The 15,198-nt window shown below is 43.2% G+C and overlaps 1 protein-coding gene across 1 annotated transcript; it reads right to left on the bottom strand.

Moving 5' to 3' along the window:
* Window positions 1-1,246: 1,246 nt before the first annotated feature.
* PRSS37 (serine protease 37) lies at window positions 1,247-6,642 on the bottom strand. The gene is made up of 5 exons (XM_005901065.3): window positions 6,609-6,642; window positions 4,408-4,549; window positions 2,932-3,185; window positions 1,948-2,084; window positions 1,247-1,387 (listed from the first exon to the last, which is right to left on the bottom strand). The coding sequence occupies exons 1-5, from the start codon at window positions 6,640-6,642 to the stop codon at window positions 1,247-1,249; spliced, it is 708 nt and encodes a 235-aa protein (XP_005901127.2).
* Window positions 6,643-15,198: the final 8,556 nt, after the last annotated feature.

Below are 15,198 nucleotides of genomic sequence, written 5' to 3'. Positions count from 1 at the left end.
GTGGAGGTGATGGAATTCCAGTGGAGTTATTTCAAATCCTGAAAGATGATGCTGTGAAAGTGCTGCACGCAATATGTCAGCAAATTTAGAAAACTCAGCAGTGGCCAGAGGACTGGAAAAGGTCAGTTTTCATTCCAATCCCAAAGAAAGGCAATGCCAAAGAAAGCTCAAACTACCACACAATTGCACTTATCTCACACGCTAGTAAGCTGCTGCTGCTGCTGCTAAGTCGCTTCAGTCATGTCCGACTCTGTGTGACCCCATAGACAGCAGCCCACCAGGCTCCCCTGTCCCTGGGATTCTCCAGGCAAGAACACTGGAGTGGGTTGCCATTTCTTTCTCCAATGCATAAAAGTGAAAAGTGAAAGTGAAGTTGCTCAGTCGTATCCGACTTTAGCGACCCCATGGACTGCAGCTTACTAGGCTCCTCCGTCCACGGGATTTTCCAGGCAAAAGTACTGGAGTGGGGTGCCATTGCCTTCTCTGACACACTAGTAAAGTAATGCTCAAAATTCTCCAAGCCAGGCTTCAGCAATACGTGATCCCATGAACTTCCAGATGTTCAAGCTGGTTTTAGAAAAGGCAGAGGAACCAGAGATCAAATTGCCAACACCCACTGGATCATCAAAAAAGCAAGAGAGTTCCAGAAAAACATCTATTTCTGCTTTATTGACTATGCCAAAGCCTTTGACTGTGTGGATCACAATAAACTGTGGAAAATTCTGAAAGAGATGGGAATACCAGAAAACCTGACCTGCCTCTTGAGGCCTTACAAATAGCTGTGAAAAGAAGAGAAGCAAAAAGCAAAGGAGAGAGGTAGCAGGGAACAGAAGCCAGTATCTGTTGTAATGCTATGGACTTGCCTATAATTTCAAGGCTAAGAATCTGGCGTTTTGGGGTTCCATTTCAGGCTCTGATAAACTACCACCTATAGATAATGTTAAGTAACTTCTCTTTGTCTCAGTTTTCCCATTTGTAAAGTGGGAAGAAAAGACAACTTCGAGGGTTGGTTATAAGCTTTAAATGAGATAATAGGTATAACCCTATTATCTTATTTCACGTTTCGTTCTTGGTTCTTCAGCTCTTTATGGGATATGTGCAGAGATACAAATGAGAAAACACAAGATACTGGTGTGGTAAATCCAAATATTTCTATTTGGACATTTTATTTTGAACCTGGGGTAAGTTGTTCGTGGTTGGTATCGTCCATGGTGGAGCTTCTGGGACACTTAGGGAGAAACACGTCTCATTTGTCTTTAGTGGTGCTCTCAATCCAGCTGACGTATTTCTGAACGTTGGTGTAGATGCCCACATCCCCTCCCATGAAGTGTCCGACCTCGATCCCCTGCAGCTTGTTTTTGCAGATGACAGTAGCAACGGCCAGCTCCTAGAAGGTATCATCGCACAGAGAGAGGGAGGCAGACAGATGTGGTCAAATCTCCTTATAGGCACTCTCTAGTCCCCGTGTGGACGCACCCTGCCTGAAGGTAGCATGCTGCATCAAGATAAGAGTCCGCAGACTGGAAGCTTGATTCATTCATCTAACTTTGTCATAACTAGCCTTGTGTGACGTTGAGAGAGTCAGAGAAAAGCCTTTCTAGAACTCACATTTAAAATGAGTCAAACTCCATTTACTTGAACTGATGAAGCCTATTTCAATTTGTGAAGTATTTGAATTATTTTTTTTTTAAGTGCTACCCATTTTCAGTTGCAGCTATGAGAAAAAAAAACCAATTATTAACTCTTGGTGTTGCTTGATGCCCCTTAATGAATACAGATGTCTCTAATGAGGGCTCTTTACTGAAGATAATGGGAGGCTTTGCTGCAGCCTTACCAAATTCTCAAAAATTTGTGAAGTTGTCGGCTTTCTATTTTTTAAATACCGTGATTAAATAGTTAACTAGACATATCCAAATGAATGAAAATTGGATAGAGAGAAAAGATTACCCCAAAAATTCGACTGAACACTTTTAGAAATTTAACACATATGGAGTTTCTGTGGCTTTTTCCTTGTTCGGTTTCCTGGCAGGCTGTGTCGGACATCACGGGGGCCTCCAGGTTCTGCCTTAAATCAGGGTGTCTGCCTGAGGGAAGACAGGGATAAAAGAAACCTTCCTGTTCACAAATGTCATTTAGCTCTCCAATCCCCAGCTTCTGTTTCAACTGATGTTTTGTGTCTGTCTGAACAATACTTGAGCCACCTGATGTGAAGAGCTGACTCACCGGAAAAGACCCTGATGCTGGGAAAGATTGAGGGCAGGAGGAGAAGGGGATGACAGCGGATGAGATGGTTGGATGGCATCACCAACTCAATGGACATGGGTTTGAGCAAGCTCCGGGAGATGGTGATAGATAGGGAGGCCTGGCATGTAGCAGTCCATGGGGTCGCAAAGAGTCAAACATGACTGAGTGACTGAACTGAACTGAACAAAATAATGAGGAAGAAAGAAGACGTGATTTTGTGCATGGTTATGAGGGTTAATCTTGAAGATTTTGAAATGGCCTTTATGTCTCTTTAAAAAGCAGCATTTTCTTTCTACTCTGTGTCTGTTCTTGGAGGAATAAGAGGTGACCTGACTCAAGTTCTCAGGTGTCCTCAACAAGAGAAGTGAGCCAGTACGGGAAAGCGGAGCCTTTTTAATGTGAGCTGTGCCTCTGACAATCAGGAGGCGTGGCCTCTGTGCTGAGTCAGGTGGCCTGGTAGCTCCATCTGCCAAAGCTCTGAAGAAGCAGTGGAGCTTTAGACAGCCTGGGAAAGGAGGAGTCTGGACTTCTGACAGGGTCTCTTTTTGCCAGACCCCTCAGACAGTACTTCCCCCTTGGTCTCCACCCCACCCTCCTCTGCTCTCAGTTACACAGACATGGGGCTCCTCCCGGCCTGTCTCATCAGATATAACTCATGACCTGATGTTCGGGGGCAGGTGCACTCACCATTGTTGTTTTGGCTCCAGTCCAAACCGGAAAGCATGCAGATGGTGCCTGGCTTGACGGTGCTGGTGGCGAGGGCAATGGGCTGGACTTTTTCGTTGAGGATGGCGGGCTTAGCCAGCCTAATGAGCATGAGGTCATCTTGGGGCGCAGTATGACTATGGTTCCAGTAGCGAATAATCTGGATAGGGTTAATTGTCTGCTCTGTCCCATCTCTGATTCTGATTCTGAGATTTCCCAGCATCACCTTCAGATTTCTGGAGGGACAAGGGGTTGGAAGTCACCATCATCGTTACTGTTGGTATCATCATCAAAGCTGATGTTACAGTGGGCCAGGCGCTTTGCCAAGAGCTTTGTCTGAATCCTGGATTCCCCGTTTACTACTCACAACAAAGCAGGGATTCAAAACAGAATCCCCGTGTTACAGATGAAGGAATGGAGGCACATGAGAGTATTCACCCATGATCACACAGTTAAGTGGTGGAGCCTTTCACTTCTCTGTTTTCATGTAGTGGGAGAGAAAAGAATGCATGGTCTAGAAATATTATTTCCCCTCCTTTCCGGCTCCAGCCTATCTGGGCATTTCCATTCCGGTGTCGGGAAGAGAATGAGGTGACTTGAGTGTTGGACAGCTCCTGTTTGCTTTATCAAATCTCCTCACAACTCTATTTCACCCATCTCTGTACTTTGGAAGGTGAAATAGGTGGATTAAGTCCACGTGCTTTCTTGTCCTTTGGCATTTGATTGGTATTTGGCTGATAAGAAGCACCAGAAAGGAACATGAAGGAGAAGGGAGAGGTTGGCAAGTTTATCCTCCCACCTGCCGTGCCCCGTTGGGTTGCTGCAGGGTTGTGGCTGTCGACCGTCTCCTGATCAAAGGTTAGGACTGCTATCAGGCTGTCTCTGTACACAGTGCTGTCTCTTTCTCTCTCACTGACTCTTTTCCTCTCCCCGCTTAAAATCATTCTCCCCCTGCCCCTTTAGGTCTGGGAGTAGTAAGTGCATCTTTCTAATACTGAACCCCAGAGGAACTGAACTGTTGTCTATGTTTTCCCTGTAACTAGACCATACCTTTGTCATTAGTTCTTTTTTTTATCAATTCTTCTCAATTTAATAAAATCTGAGTGCACCATCAGTTGTCTGCTGGTTCCTTAACTGACAAAACTCATATTGCCAGTAAAAAAACCTTGGAAAGACTTATGGGAGACTGAGGAGGCCCCCCAGCAGCCCTGTTGGCGTGCAGGGCTGGATGGCTGTGTTGTGGGGGGCTGCTGTGTCCAGCGTAGGATATTAAGCAGCATCCTTGCCCTGGCGTTCACCAGGCAGATGCCGTTAACACAGCCCTCCCCGCAGCCCTCACTCTATTGTGACAACCAAGAATGTCTTCCTTTGCCACATGTACCCTGGGGGGAACGTTGCCCCTGTTTGAGAATCACCAATGCAGAGTGAGTAGAGTGGATGAGGATGGTCAACACTCACGGTAAGTAGCAGTGAGCAGGGGCCAGCACCCAGTTGCTTTTGATGAGGACGCCCACACAGGGGTTGAAGTGAGACTTGAGGTAGACCAAATAGGGGGAAGGATCATCTTTCTGCACAGATGAGTGAGCGGAGAAAAATGTCCCTGAGGAATAGATATGAGAAGTTCTTAGAAGTTCTTAGAACAGTCAACAGCTTCTTAGCTGAATGGAAATATGGACAATTTTAAAGTAGTAATCAGTTGGGCAGGAAATGTGAAGGTACTTGACATTAAAAAATCAAAATGTACATGAAAATGACATACCATTTTATCTAATAGTTTTAATAATCATTTTTGTCCAATGTTAACAATATTCAGCCTAAGAAAGTAAAATGAGAAAGACTCTCATTTACTACTTATAGGAATGGGAATTGATTCTGTCTGCTTCAAAAGCAATTTAAAAATGAGCATCAAGAATTGTAAATGGTTTGTCACCTTTGACCTAATAATTACAACCCCAAGAATTCTTGATTCTAAAGAAATAATCAGATGTAGATCAAGATTATTAGTAAATGTGCTCATTTTAACACTATTTATAATAGGTAATTCTTGGGCTTCCCTTGTGGCTCAGCTGGTAAAGAATCTGCCTGCAATGTGGGAGACTGGGTTTGATCCCTGGGTCGGGAAGATCCCCTGGAGAAGGAAATGGCAACCCACTCCAGTGTTCTTGCCTGGAGAATCCCATGGATGGAGGAGCCTGGTAGGCTACAGGGTTGCAAAGAGTCGGACACGACTGAGGTACTTCACTTTCTTTCTTTCTTATAATAGGTAAATGTTTGAAATACGAATGTCCAATACAGTAATCTTGGATATTGAAATACAAAGGAGTGTGAACAAATGGAACAGCATATATATTAAAACTGCATTTATAAAGAATATTAAACAGCAAAGGAATACTAATAACCTTTTAGTTAAAAAATAATAAAAATGTGCATTTAATCTAGTAATCCAATTATCTAAGAACAAGTAAAGAAACAAAAATAAGCCATTAAAATAAATAAAATAAAGCCTGGGAATAAATTCAAAAAGTGCATTAGCATGTGTTGACTGAGGTGGGACTATGAAAGCTGTTTATTTTTTATACTTTTTAATATTTCTCAATTTTCTAGTATGACTGTGCAGTGCTTTTATAATGAATTTTTTAAAAAAGAGAGAAGAAAGAGGAGGAAGGCTGATTCTAATGTCAGAAATATTGTTTTTGTTTCAGCTGCCCTTGGTTCTTATGTGAATCCTTTCCAAGCCCAGGCCTGTACCTCACCACACCCTTTTCTGTGGACTCACACTGTTAGAAACCCCAAGGAAAAAAGGGTGGGGTATTAATAAGGACAAGAGCCATTGCACCCTTGTCCTAAATCTTCACAATGACTCTATAATGTAGGTAGGAATATCCCCATTTTGACTGTAGAAACTGAAGCCCAGATAGATTAATTAACTTGTCCAAGGTCACACAGCTAATTTGTGATGCAACAACCTAGGTAGTCAGGGTGTGGTGGGAAAGGCCGCTCTGGTGAATTCAGAAGAGCTTCACATAGTCAGGGAGTACAGATGGAGGGTCCTTGCATTTGATCTTTTGTTCCCATCTTCTCCATTCCCCGCATTCTGAGTCTCTAAGCTTTTGCAACAGGGAGGCATCAGTTCAGTTCAGTTCAGTTCAGTCGCTCAGTCGTGTCCGACTCTTTGCGACCCCATGAATCGCAGCACGCCAGGCCTCCCTGTCCATCACCAACTCCTGGAGTTCACTCAGACTCACGTCCATCGAGTCAGTGATGCCATCCAGCCATCTCATCCTCTGTCGTCCCCTTCTCCTCCTGCCCTGAGTCCCTCCCAGCATATCAGTCATCAAAATGAGTTCTCTGTCCTTGTGACTACACTGAGACTTGCCCCTGTGTGATGAAGCCTGTATTTTGGAATAACCAAGGTGGAACACTCACTGTTGAGTGTTGAGTGTGGAACTCTCCAAGTGTGGAACAAGAAGCCCAAGCTTAGCACTGGGCTTCTCAGCCTGTCCAGAGAGCCTTTGGCTAGAGTCTGAGGGGGGATCCCCAGTGCTGCTCCTGACAGTTTCTCTTGACTTTTGTGCCATCCCCACATCCTGCATCTGCCCTCCTCCGTTCTGTATTAACCTGTGCCTTATACGACAGAGTAGAAAGTCCTGGATACATACCAGCAAGGACAGTCAAGCAGAAGGTAAACTTCATAGTCTTCCCTTGTGAGGTGCAGAAGATCAACAGAGTATGGAGCTCTCAGTTCAGTAGTTTCTCTGAAACACCTAGTAGAACCAGTGGGTATGATTAGGCAGGAGGGTTGAAAAGCAGCTCTGGGCATGAACAGTACAGGGGAAGAGGGCTCCAATAGGCAGATGGAGGCCCTTCTGTTCCACGGAAGGTGGGGGACTATGCCTCTCATGGAGAGACAAGGAAGCTTCGTGACTGGACTTCAGGACCCAAGTCCCTCAATTTACTGTCCCTAAAAGCCCATCTGCCTAAAAGCAGTTCAGCTGTCTGTGGGAAAGGGAACTCCAGGCTTAGGACTTATGTCCCCTTGGAGTTTTTCAGGCCAGGGCTGTGGGGGGACAGTATTCTGCACCTTAGTTCAGGAAGACAGTGTGCCCAGATTTTCTCTGAGCCTCGTCACAGCTACTTATACTTTTCTTCAGCCCCTCCCCTCTTTATTACATTGGCTTCACCTTTCCCTGGGTTCACTATTTCATCACTCCACCGTCATAGCTGCCTGGAGAATCCCAGGGACGGGGGAGCCTGGTGGGCTGCCGTCCATGGGGTCACACAGAGTTGGACACGACTGAAGTAACTTAGCAACAGCAGCTGTCATAGCTTGGCCTGGTTGTTGTGATCAGCAGGTCTGAGCTAAGCAAATGGGGAAATGTAAAGCATTCATTGAGCAGTCATTTTGACAGTCAGGGAATGATTTATAGTCTAGATTACATTAGATCTAGGATCTACTGAATGGTTGGCAGGACTTCTAAGTGCTTCTTACCTAATGAAAAGATTGGTCAGCCAATAATAGACTGCCGTGTCATCCTTGGATAATTGGGAACACAAAGAGCCTGGTTGCTAATAGCCAACATTTTGTGAGCATTTACTGCATCCCAGCCACTGAGCGAAGTTCTTTACAGACATTGTTAGTGGTGATTTTATATCAGGTTTTATATCAAAAGCTGAGATACAAACTTAAGTAAGCTTTGTATCATTCTTACCCCTGAAGGTTTCCTAAACTCATAGTCTCATTCCAGTGTCACAACAACCCTGGAAAGATGAGTCAGGGCTGGTATCATTCTTTCTTTTCTCCTGATCTGTAGTGACAGGACTGAAACAAAGAATTAAAATGATTTTCTCAAAATCACACATGACTGGAAAGACTAGAAATACAGTATCTATATTTTATTACTGGATACCCACCACTTTTTAGCCACATCCTCCAGGCTTCAGCTCATCAGCCAGCATTCATGAATCCTGGAAAATTATACAGTCCCTCACACAAATTTCCTGAAGTATGGAATGAAGAGTTAACATGGGAACTTCTCTCGTGGTCCAGTGGTTAAGAATCTGCCTGCCAGTGCAGGGGAGACAGGGTCAGTCCCTGTTCTGGGAAGATCCCACATGCCTTGGTGCAGCGGAGCCCCTGCACCACAACCACTGAGCCTGAGCTCTAGAGCCCGCAAGCCGCAACACGGAAGCCTGTGTGCCTGGAGCCTGTGCTCCGCAACAAGAGAAGCCACTTCAGTTAGAAGCCCGGACACCACAAGGAAGAGTATCCCCTGCTTGCCACAACTGGAGATAGTCTGCGCCTTGCAATGAAGACCCTGCGCCACCAAAAACCAATACGTTTTAAAAAGTTAACATGGCACATACTTTCCTAAACCTCACAATGAACACAGAGCCACACTGGGATTAGGGCTCGTTTATGAAATACACTTGAGATTCCTGGACAGGATGGAGTTGTGGAAGGTTTTCTGTGGTGGGGGTTCAGTTCAGTTCAGTCGCTCAGTCGTGTCCGAGTCTTTGCAACCCCATGAATTGCAGCACGCCAGGCCTCCCTGTCCATCACCAACTCCCGAAGTTTACCCAAACTCATGTCCATTGAGTCGGTGATGCCATCCAGCCATCTCATCCTCTGTCGTCCCCTTCTCCTCCTGCCCCAATCCCTCCCAGCATCAGGGTCTTTTTCAGTGAGTCAACTCTTCACATGAGGTGGCCAAAGTACTGGAGTTTCAGCTTCAGCATCAGTCCTTCCAGTGAACACCCAGAACTGATCTCCTTTAGGATGGACTGGTTGGATCTCCTTGCAATCCAAGGAACTCTCGAGAATCTTCTCCAACACCACAGTTCAAAAGCATCACTTCTTTGGCGCTCAGCTTTCTTCACAGTCCAACTCTCATATCCATACATGTCTACTGGAAAAACCATAGCCTTGACTAGATGGACTTTTGTTGGCAAAGTAATGTCTCTACTTTTTAATATGCTGCCTAGGTTGGTCATAACTTTCCTTCCAAGGAGTAAGTGTCTTTTAATTTCATGGCTACAATCACCATCTGCAGTGATTTTGGAGCCCCCAAAAATGAAGCCTGACACTGTTTCCACTGTTTCCCCATCTATTTCCCATGAAGTGATGGGACCAGATGCCATGATCTTAGTTTTCTGAATGTTGAGCTTTAAAAGCCAACTTTTTCACTCTCCTCTTTCACTTCATCAAGAGGTTCTTTAGTTCTTCTTCACTTTCTGCCATAAGTGTCATGTCGTCTGCATATCTGAGGTTATTGATATTTCTCCCAGCAATCTTGATTCTAGCTTATACTTCTTCCAGCCTAGTGTTTCTCATGATGTACTCTGCATATAAGTTAAATAAGCAGGGTGACAATATGGAGCCTTGATGTACTCCTTTTCCTATTTGGAACCAATCTGTTTGTTGTTCCATGTCCAGTTCTAACTGTTGCTTCCTGACCTGCATATAGGTTTCTCAAGAGGCGGGTCAGGTGGTCTGGTATGCCCATCTCTTTCAGAATTTTCCACAGTTTATTGTGATCCACATAGTCAAAGGCTTTGGCATAGTCAATAAAGCAGAAATAGATGTTTTTCTGGAACTCTCTTGCTTTTTTGATGATCCAGCAGATGTTGGCAATTTGGTCTCAGGTTCCTCTGGCTTTTCTAAAAGCAGCTTGAACATCTGGAAGTTCATGGTTCACGTATTGCTGAAGCCTGGCTTGGAGAGTTTTGAGCATTACTTTACTAGCGTGTGAGACGAGCACAATTGTGTGGTAGTGGTGGGGGTGGGATTAGTTAAATAGAGGTTAAACATTTAAGAAAGAGAGAGACTTTACTGTCAGGTTGTTTTTCCTAGTTCTTTTGGAAAGATTCTGGGCCAGGAAGGGAGTTTGTCTGGGGATGTGAGGACTGAGAGCAGAAAAGCAGATTTTCTGGAGAAGCTGGCACGGGGGTCTGCTGCCTGTTGATGAGCCTCACATTGGTATCTGTAGCCAAGAGCTCTGGTCCTGCATACACAACTGCTTCCTGGAAACCACTGTTTGCACCTCCTCTCGGCTCCTGAAATGTAGCCTGTCAAGCTAAACTTCTTATTCCGCTAGCCTTTCAAATTCAGTCTTCTGCCAGTTTTCCTCCTTTTGGGAGACAGCTCTGCCTTTCAGTTTGATTTTTTTTTCTCTTTTTCTGACCACTCGATCCCAAAGTTCATCCTGCTCTCCCAAATCTCTTCAATCCATCCGTGCCTTTCCATTCTCACTGCTGCCACCCTACTCCATGCCATAATCTTGACTCACTTGAACTAATGCGTGTGCCTGCCTACTATCGCTCCACTTAACATTGTTGTACTCAGACATCTTTCCTAAAATGTAGGTGAGAGCATTAGTTTCTTCCTTAAAACTCTTGAGTAGTTCCCTACTGACCGTAGAATGACCCCTAACATGGTTTAGGGAGATCCCTTGACATCACCTCATTTCATCTCTTCTCATCCCCTCTCTGCTACCCCCTCCTGCCTGCCCACCCCACACACTTATTTGTAGGCCTACAAAACTAGTTTCAAGTGTGAATTTTCTTGTTTCAATAAATAACTTTTTTTTATGATACATTAGCTCTTGAATGTTTCCTTTAGTTTGCCAATTTCATTTTTTTCCCAAAAAGATATTGATATCTGATATGGACATTGTTCTTAAAGTTTTTTTGTGAAAGATAACTTTAGAATCCTATGAGTATGTATGTATATGTACAATATTCAACATTTCCTCATGTTTGTAAATTTCTTATCATTAAGTTCTTTATTAGAGTTATTATAGATTCCATACATATATATACATGGAGATATACCTGTCCATGGCCTCATTGCACAGAATATCTAAGGTTTAAAGGGACTCTAAATCTATTATTGTTTCATTCTGTCATCTAATAGATTTTCTATTTAAGTAATATCCTTGTTGTATTTGGGCTTCCCTCATAGCTCAGTTGGTAAAGAATCCACCTACAATGCAGGAGACCCCGGTTCAATTCCTGGGTCAGGAATATCCTCTGGAGAAGGGATAGGCTACCCAATCCAGTATTCTTGGGCTTTCCTTGTGGCTCAGCTGGTAAAGAATCTGCCTGCAATGTGGGAGACCTGGGTTCGATCCCTGGGTTGGGAAGATCCCCTGGAGAAGGGAAAGGCTACCCACTCCAGTATTCTGGCCTGGAGAGTTCCATGGACTGTATAGTCCATGGGGTTGCAAAGAGTTCGACACGACTGAGCGACTTTCACTCACACTTCTTGTATTTGCTGCCAAAAAAAATCCATTTAAACAAAGCAGCCACAGAGAAAGGAGAGAGTGAGTGAACAAGAGTATGCTGTCCCAGAGGGCAGTGTAGTAGGAACAGATTTGGAGATCTGACAGGGGCCTCTAGTACTGGTGTTGGTTGAGAACTTTTCTTCAAATGGTATGTGTGAATACAACATGCACAAGTGAAGCAGTTCTGAGGGGGCGGGCTGAGTGTGACATGGATAAAGGAGAAGGGAGTCTGTGTCACAGAGAAGGGTGGAGTCATAGCTCTGCTTCATCAGAGTAGCCCAGAAAGCAGAGGGTCAATGGGACATGTAGAGGGAGGGGTGCTAGTTAAACACTGTGGGGGAGGAACTGGTGAAAAGAACTGAGAAGCTAGGGAAAGAACTTGGGATGAATTTTAATACCACAGAAGTTTCACTCGGTTCTCACTTCCTTAGATAAGGGATAAGGCTCAGACCCCTGAAGCTCATCTTCCCATAGGGCAGATATCAATTAGACTGCGAGGATTTCCATGCCAATTGACTGAGAGAGTTGGCAGGTGTGACTAATGAATCCTTTTTTATACTAAGGATCAAGACTGGAAGAAGCAGCCTCTAAATGACGGGCTTATAGAGTCCCCATCCCAGTTCTCTCATTTGCACTTCATCCTGCTGTCAGAATTCCTAAGTGGGTTATAAGTTCTGTTCCTGCTTTGTGACTATTTCCACTAGAACCTTATCCTCAGGACAAGATTCAGGCATCAACATGAAGTGTATCCTATTAACCTTGCTGATGATAACTGGTGAGTGACTAAGGGTATCTCTGTCTTGTCTGATTGGGCCTCAACTAGGAGATAAGGCTATAGAGCTCCGTTGGGAGGGAGAGCTGATGGACCAGAAACAGGAAAGTTTGGGAAATATGTCATCTACCAGTCATTTTCTGTGCAGGCTATGCAGAAGCTTTTTAGTTTGATGTACCATCACTTGTTGATTTTTGCTTTTGTTGCTTGTATTGTTACTGTCGTATCAAAAGCATTCTTTTCTTCCCTATGTTTCCTTCTAGGAACTTTATGGTATCCCATTTACAATAGCATCAAAAACATAAAATACCTAGGAATAAATTTAACAAAGGAAGTGAAAGATCTGTACAATGAAAACCATAAGACTTTGCAGAAAGAAATTAAAGAAGACATAAACAAAATTGAGATATCTCATGTTCATGGCAGAGAAGGCAATGGCACCCCACTCCAGTACTCTTGCCTGGAAAATCCCATGGATGGAGGAGCCTGGTGGGCTGCAGTCCATGGGGTTGCTACGAGTAGGACATGACTGAGCAACTTCACTTTCACTTTTCACTTTCATGCATTGGAGAAGAAAATGGCAACCCACTCCAGTGTTCTTGCCTGGACAATCCCAGGGACAGAGGAACCTGGTGGGCTGCCATCTATGGGGTCACACAGAGTCGGACATGACTGAAGCGACTTAGCAGCAGCAGCAGCATGTTCATGGATTGAAAGAATTAATGTTGTTAAAATTTCCATACTACCCCAAACCATCTATAGATTCAATGAAACCTCCATCAAAATTCCAATGACATTTTTCACAGAAATAAAAGAGCAGTCCTAAAATTTATATGGAATCACAAAAGACCTCAAATAGCCAAAGTAATCCTGAGAACAAAGCCAGAAGCATCACACTTCAAACTATACCACAAAACTATAGTAATTAGAACATTGTGGTATTGGCAAAAAAATAGAAACATAGAGCAATGAAATAGAATAGAGAGCCTAGAAATAAATGCTTATATATTCAATCAATTGATATTTGACAAAGAAGACAAGAACACTTTATGAAGAAGTGATGGTTTCTTCAATAAATAGTGTTGGGAAAACTGAATAACCACATGCAGAAAACTGAAATGGAAAACCTGTCTTACACCACTCACAAAAATTAACTCAAAATGAATTAAATACTTAAACAAAAGACCCGAATCTTTGAGATTCCTAGAAGAAAATATAGGAAAGAGCTCCTAATTGATTTTCAAATGTTGAACCAGTCCTGCATACATAGCAGAAATCCCACATGGTCTTAGAGCATGTATGTTTTTTATACATTGTTGAATTAGATTTGACTAATGTTTTGTTGAGGATTTTTGATCATGAGAAGGTCTTTTTTTTTTTTTTTGTAGTTTTCTTGTAATGACTTTGTTTTTGGTATCAAGATAATGCTGGCCTCATAGAATAATTTAGGAAATATTCCCTCCGCTTCTATCTTCTGAAAAAGATTGCAGAGAATTGGTGTAATTTCTTACTTCAATGTTTGGTAGAATTCATGAGTCAACTCATCTGGGCCTAATGCTTTCTCTTTTGGAAGGTTATTGTTTAATCGATATCTTTAATAGATATATCTGTCCTTTTCTCCTTTGCTTTTCGCTTCTCTTCTTTTCACAGCTATTTGTAAGGCCTCCCCAGACAGCCATTTTGCTTTTTTGCATTTCTTTTCCATGGGGATGGTCTTGATCCCTGTCTCCTGTACAATGTGGCGAACCTCAGTCCATAGTTCATCAGGCACTCTATCAGATTTAGTCCCTTAAAGCTATTTCTCACTTCCACTGTATAATTGCAAGGGATTTGATTTAGGTCATACCTGAATGGTCTAGTGGTTTTCCCTACTTTCTTCAATTTAAGTCTGAATTTGGCAATAAAGAGTTCATGATCTGAGCCACAGTCAGCTGCCGGTCTTGTTTTTGTGACTGTATAGAGCTTCTCCATCTTTGGCTGCAAAGAATATAATCAATCTGATTTCGGTGTTGACCATCTGGTGATGTCCATGTGTAGAGTTTTCTCTTGTGTTTTTGGAAGAGGGTGTTTGCTATGACAGGTGTGTTCTCTTGGCAAAATTCTATTAGTCTTTGCCCTGCTTCATTTCATATTCCAAGGCCAAATTTGCCTGTTACTCCAGGTGTTTCTTGACTTCCTACTTTTGCATTCCAGTCCACTATAATGTAAAGGACAATAGCAAGAAGAGATAAGAAAGCCTTCCTCAGCGATCAATGAAAAGATATAGAAGAAAACAACAGAATGGGAAGGACTAGAGATCTCTTCAAGAAATTAGAAATACCAAGGGAACATTTCATGCAAAGATGGGCTTGATAAAGGATGAAATGGTATGGACCTAACAGAAGCAGAAGATATTAAGAAGAGGTGGCAAGAATACACAGAAGAACCAAACAAAAAGATCTTCATGACCCAGAAAATCATGACGGTGTGATCACTCACCTAGAGCCAGACATCCTGGAATGTGAAGTCAAGTGGGCCTTAGAAAGCATCACTATGAACAAAGCTAGTGGAGATGATGGAATTCCAGTTGAGCTCTTTCAAATCCTGAAAGATGATGCTGTGAAAGTGCTGCACTCAATATGCCAGCAAATTTGGAAAACTCAGCAGTGCCCACAGGACTGGAAAAGGTCAGTTTTCATTCCAATCCCAAAGAAAGGCAACGCCAAAGAAAGCTCAAACTACTGTACAATTGCACTCATCTCACACGCTAGTAAAGTAATGCTCAAAATTCTCCAAGCCAGGCTTCAGCAATACGTGAACTGTGAACTTCCAGATGTCCAAGCTGGTTTTAGAAAAGGCAGAGGAACCAGAGATCAAATTGCCAACATCCACTGGATCATGGAAAAAGCAAGAGAGTTCCAGAAAAACATCTATTTCTGCTTTATTGACTATGCCAAAGCCTTTGACTATATGGATCACAATAAACTGTGGAAAATTCTGAAAGAGATGAGAATACCAGACCACCTGACCTGCCTCTTGAGAAATCTATATGCAGGTCAGGAAGGAACAGTTAGAACTGGACATGGAACAACAGATTGGTTCCAAATAGGAAAAGGAGTATGTCAAGGCTGTAATTGTCACCCTTATTTAACTTCTATGCAGAGTACATCATGAGAGACGCTGGACTGGAAGAAGCACAAGCTAGAATCAAGATTG

This window comes from Bos mutus, chromosome 4 (genome assembly GCF_027580195.1).
Source record: "Bos mutus isolate GX-2022 chromosome 4, NWIPB_WYAK_1.1, whole genome shotgun sequence".
Lineage (NCBI taxonomy): Eukaryota > Metazoa > Chordata > Mammalia > Artiodactyla > Bovidae > Bos > Bos mutus.
Note: the sequence above shows the minus strand (reverse complement) of the source record. Positions and strands in the feature narration are given on the sequence as shown.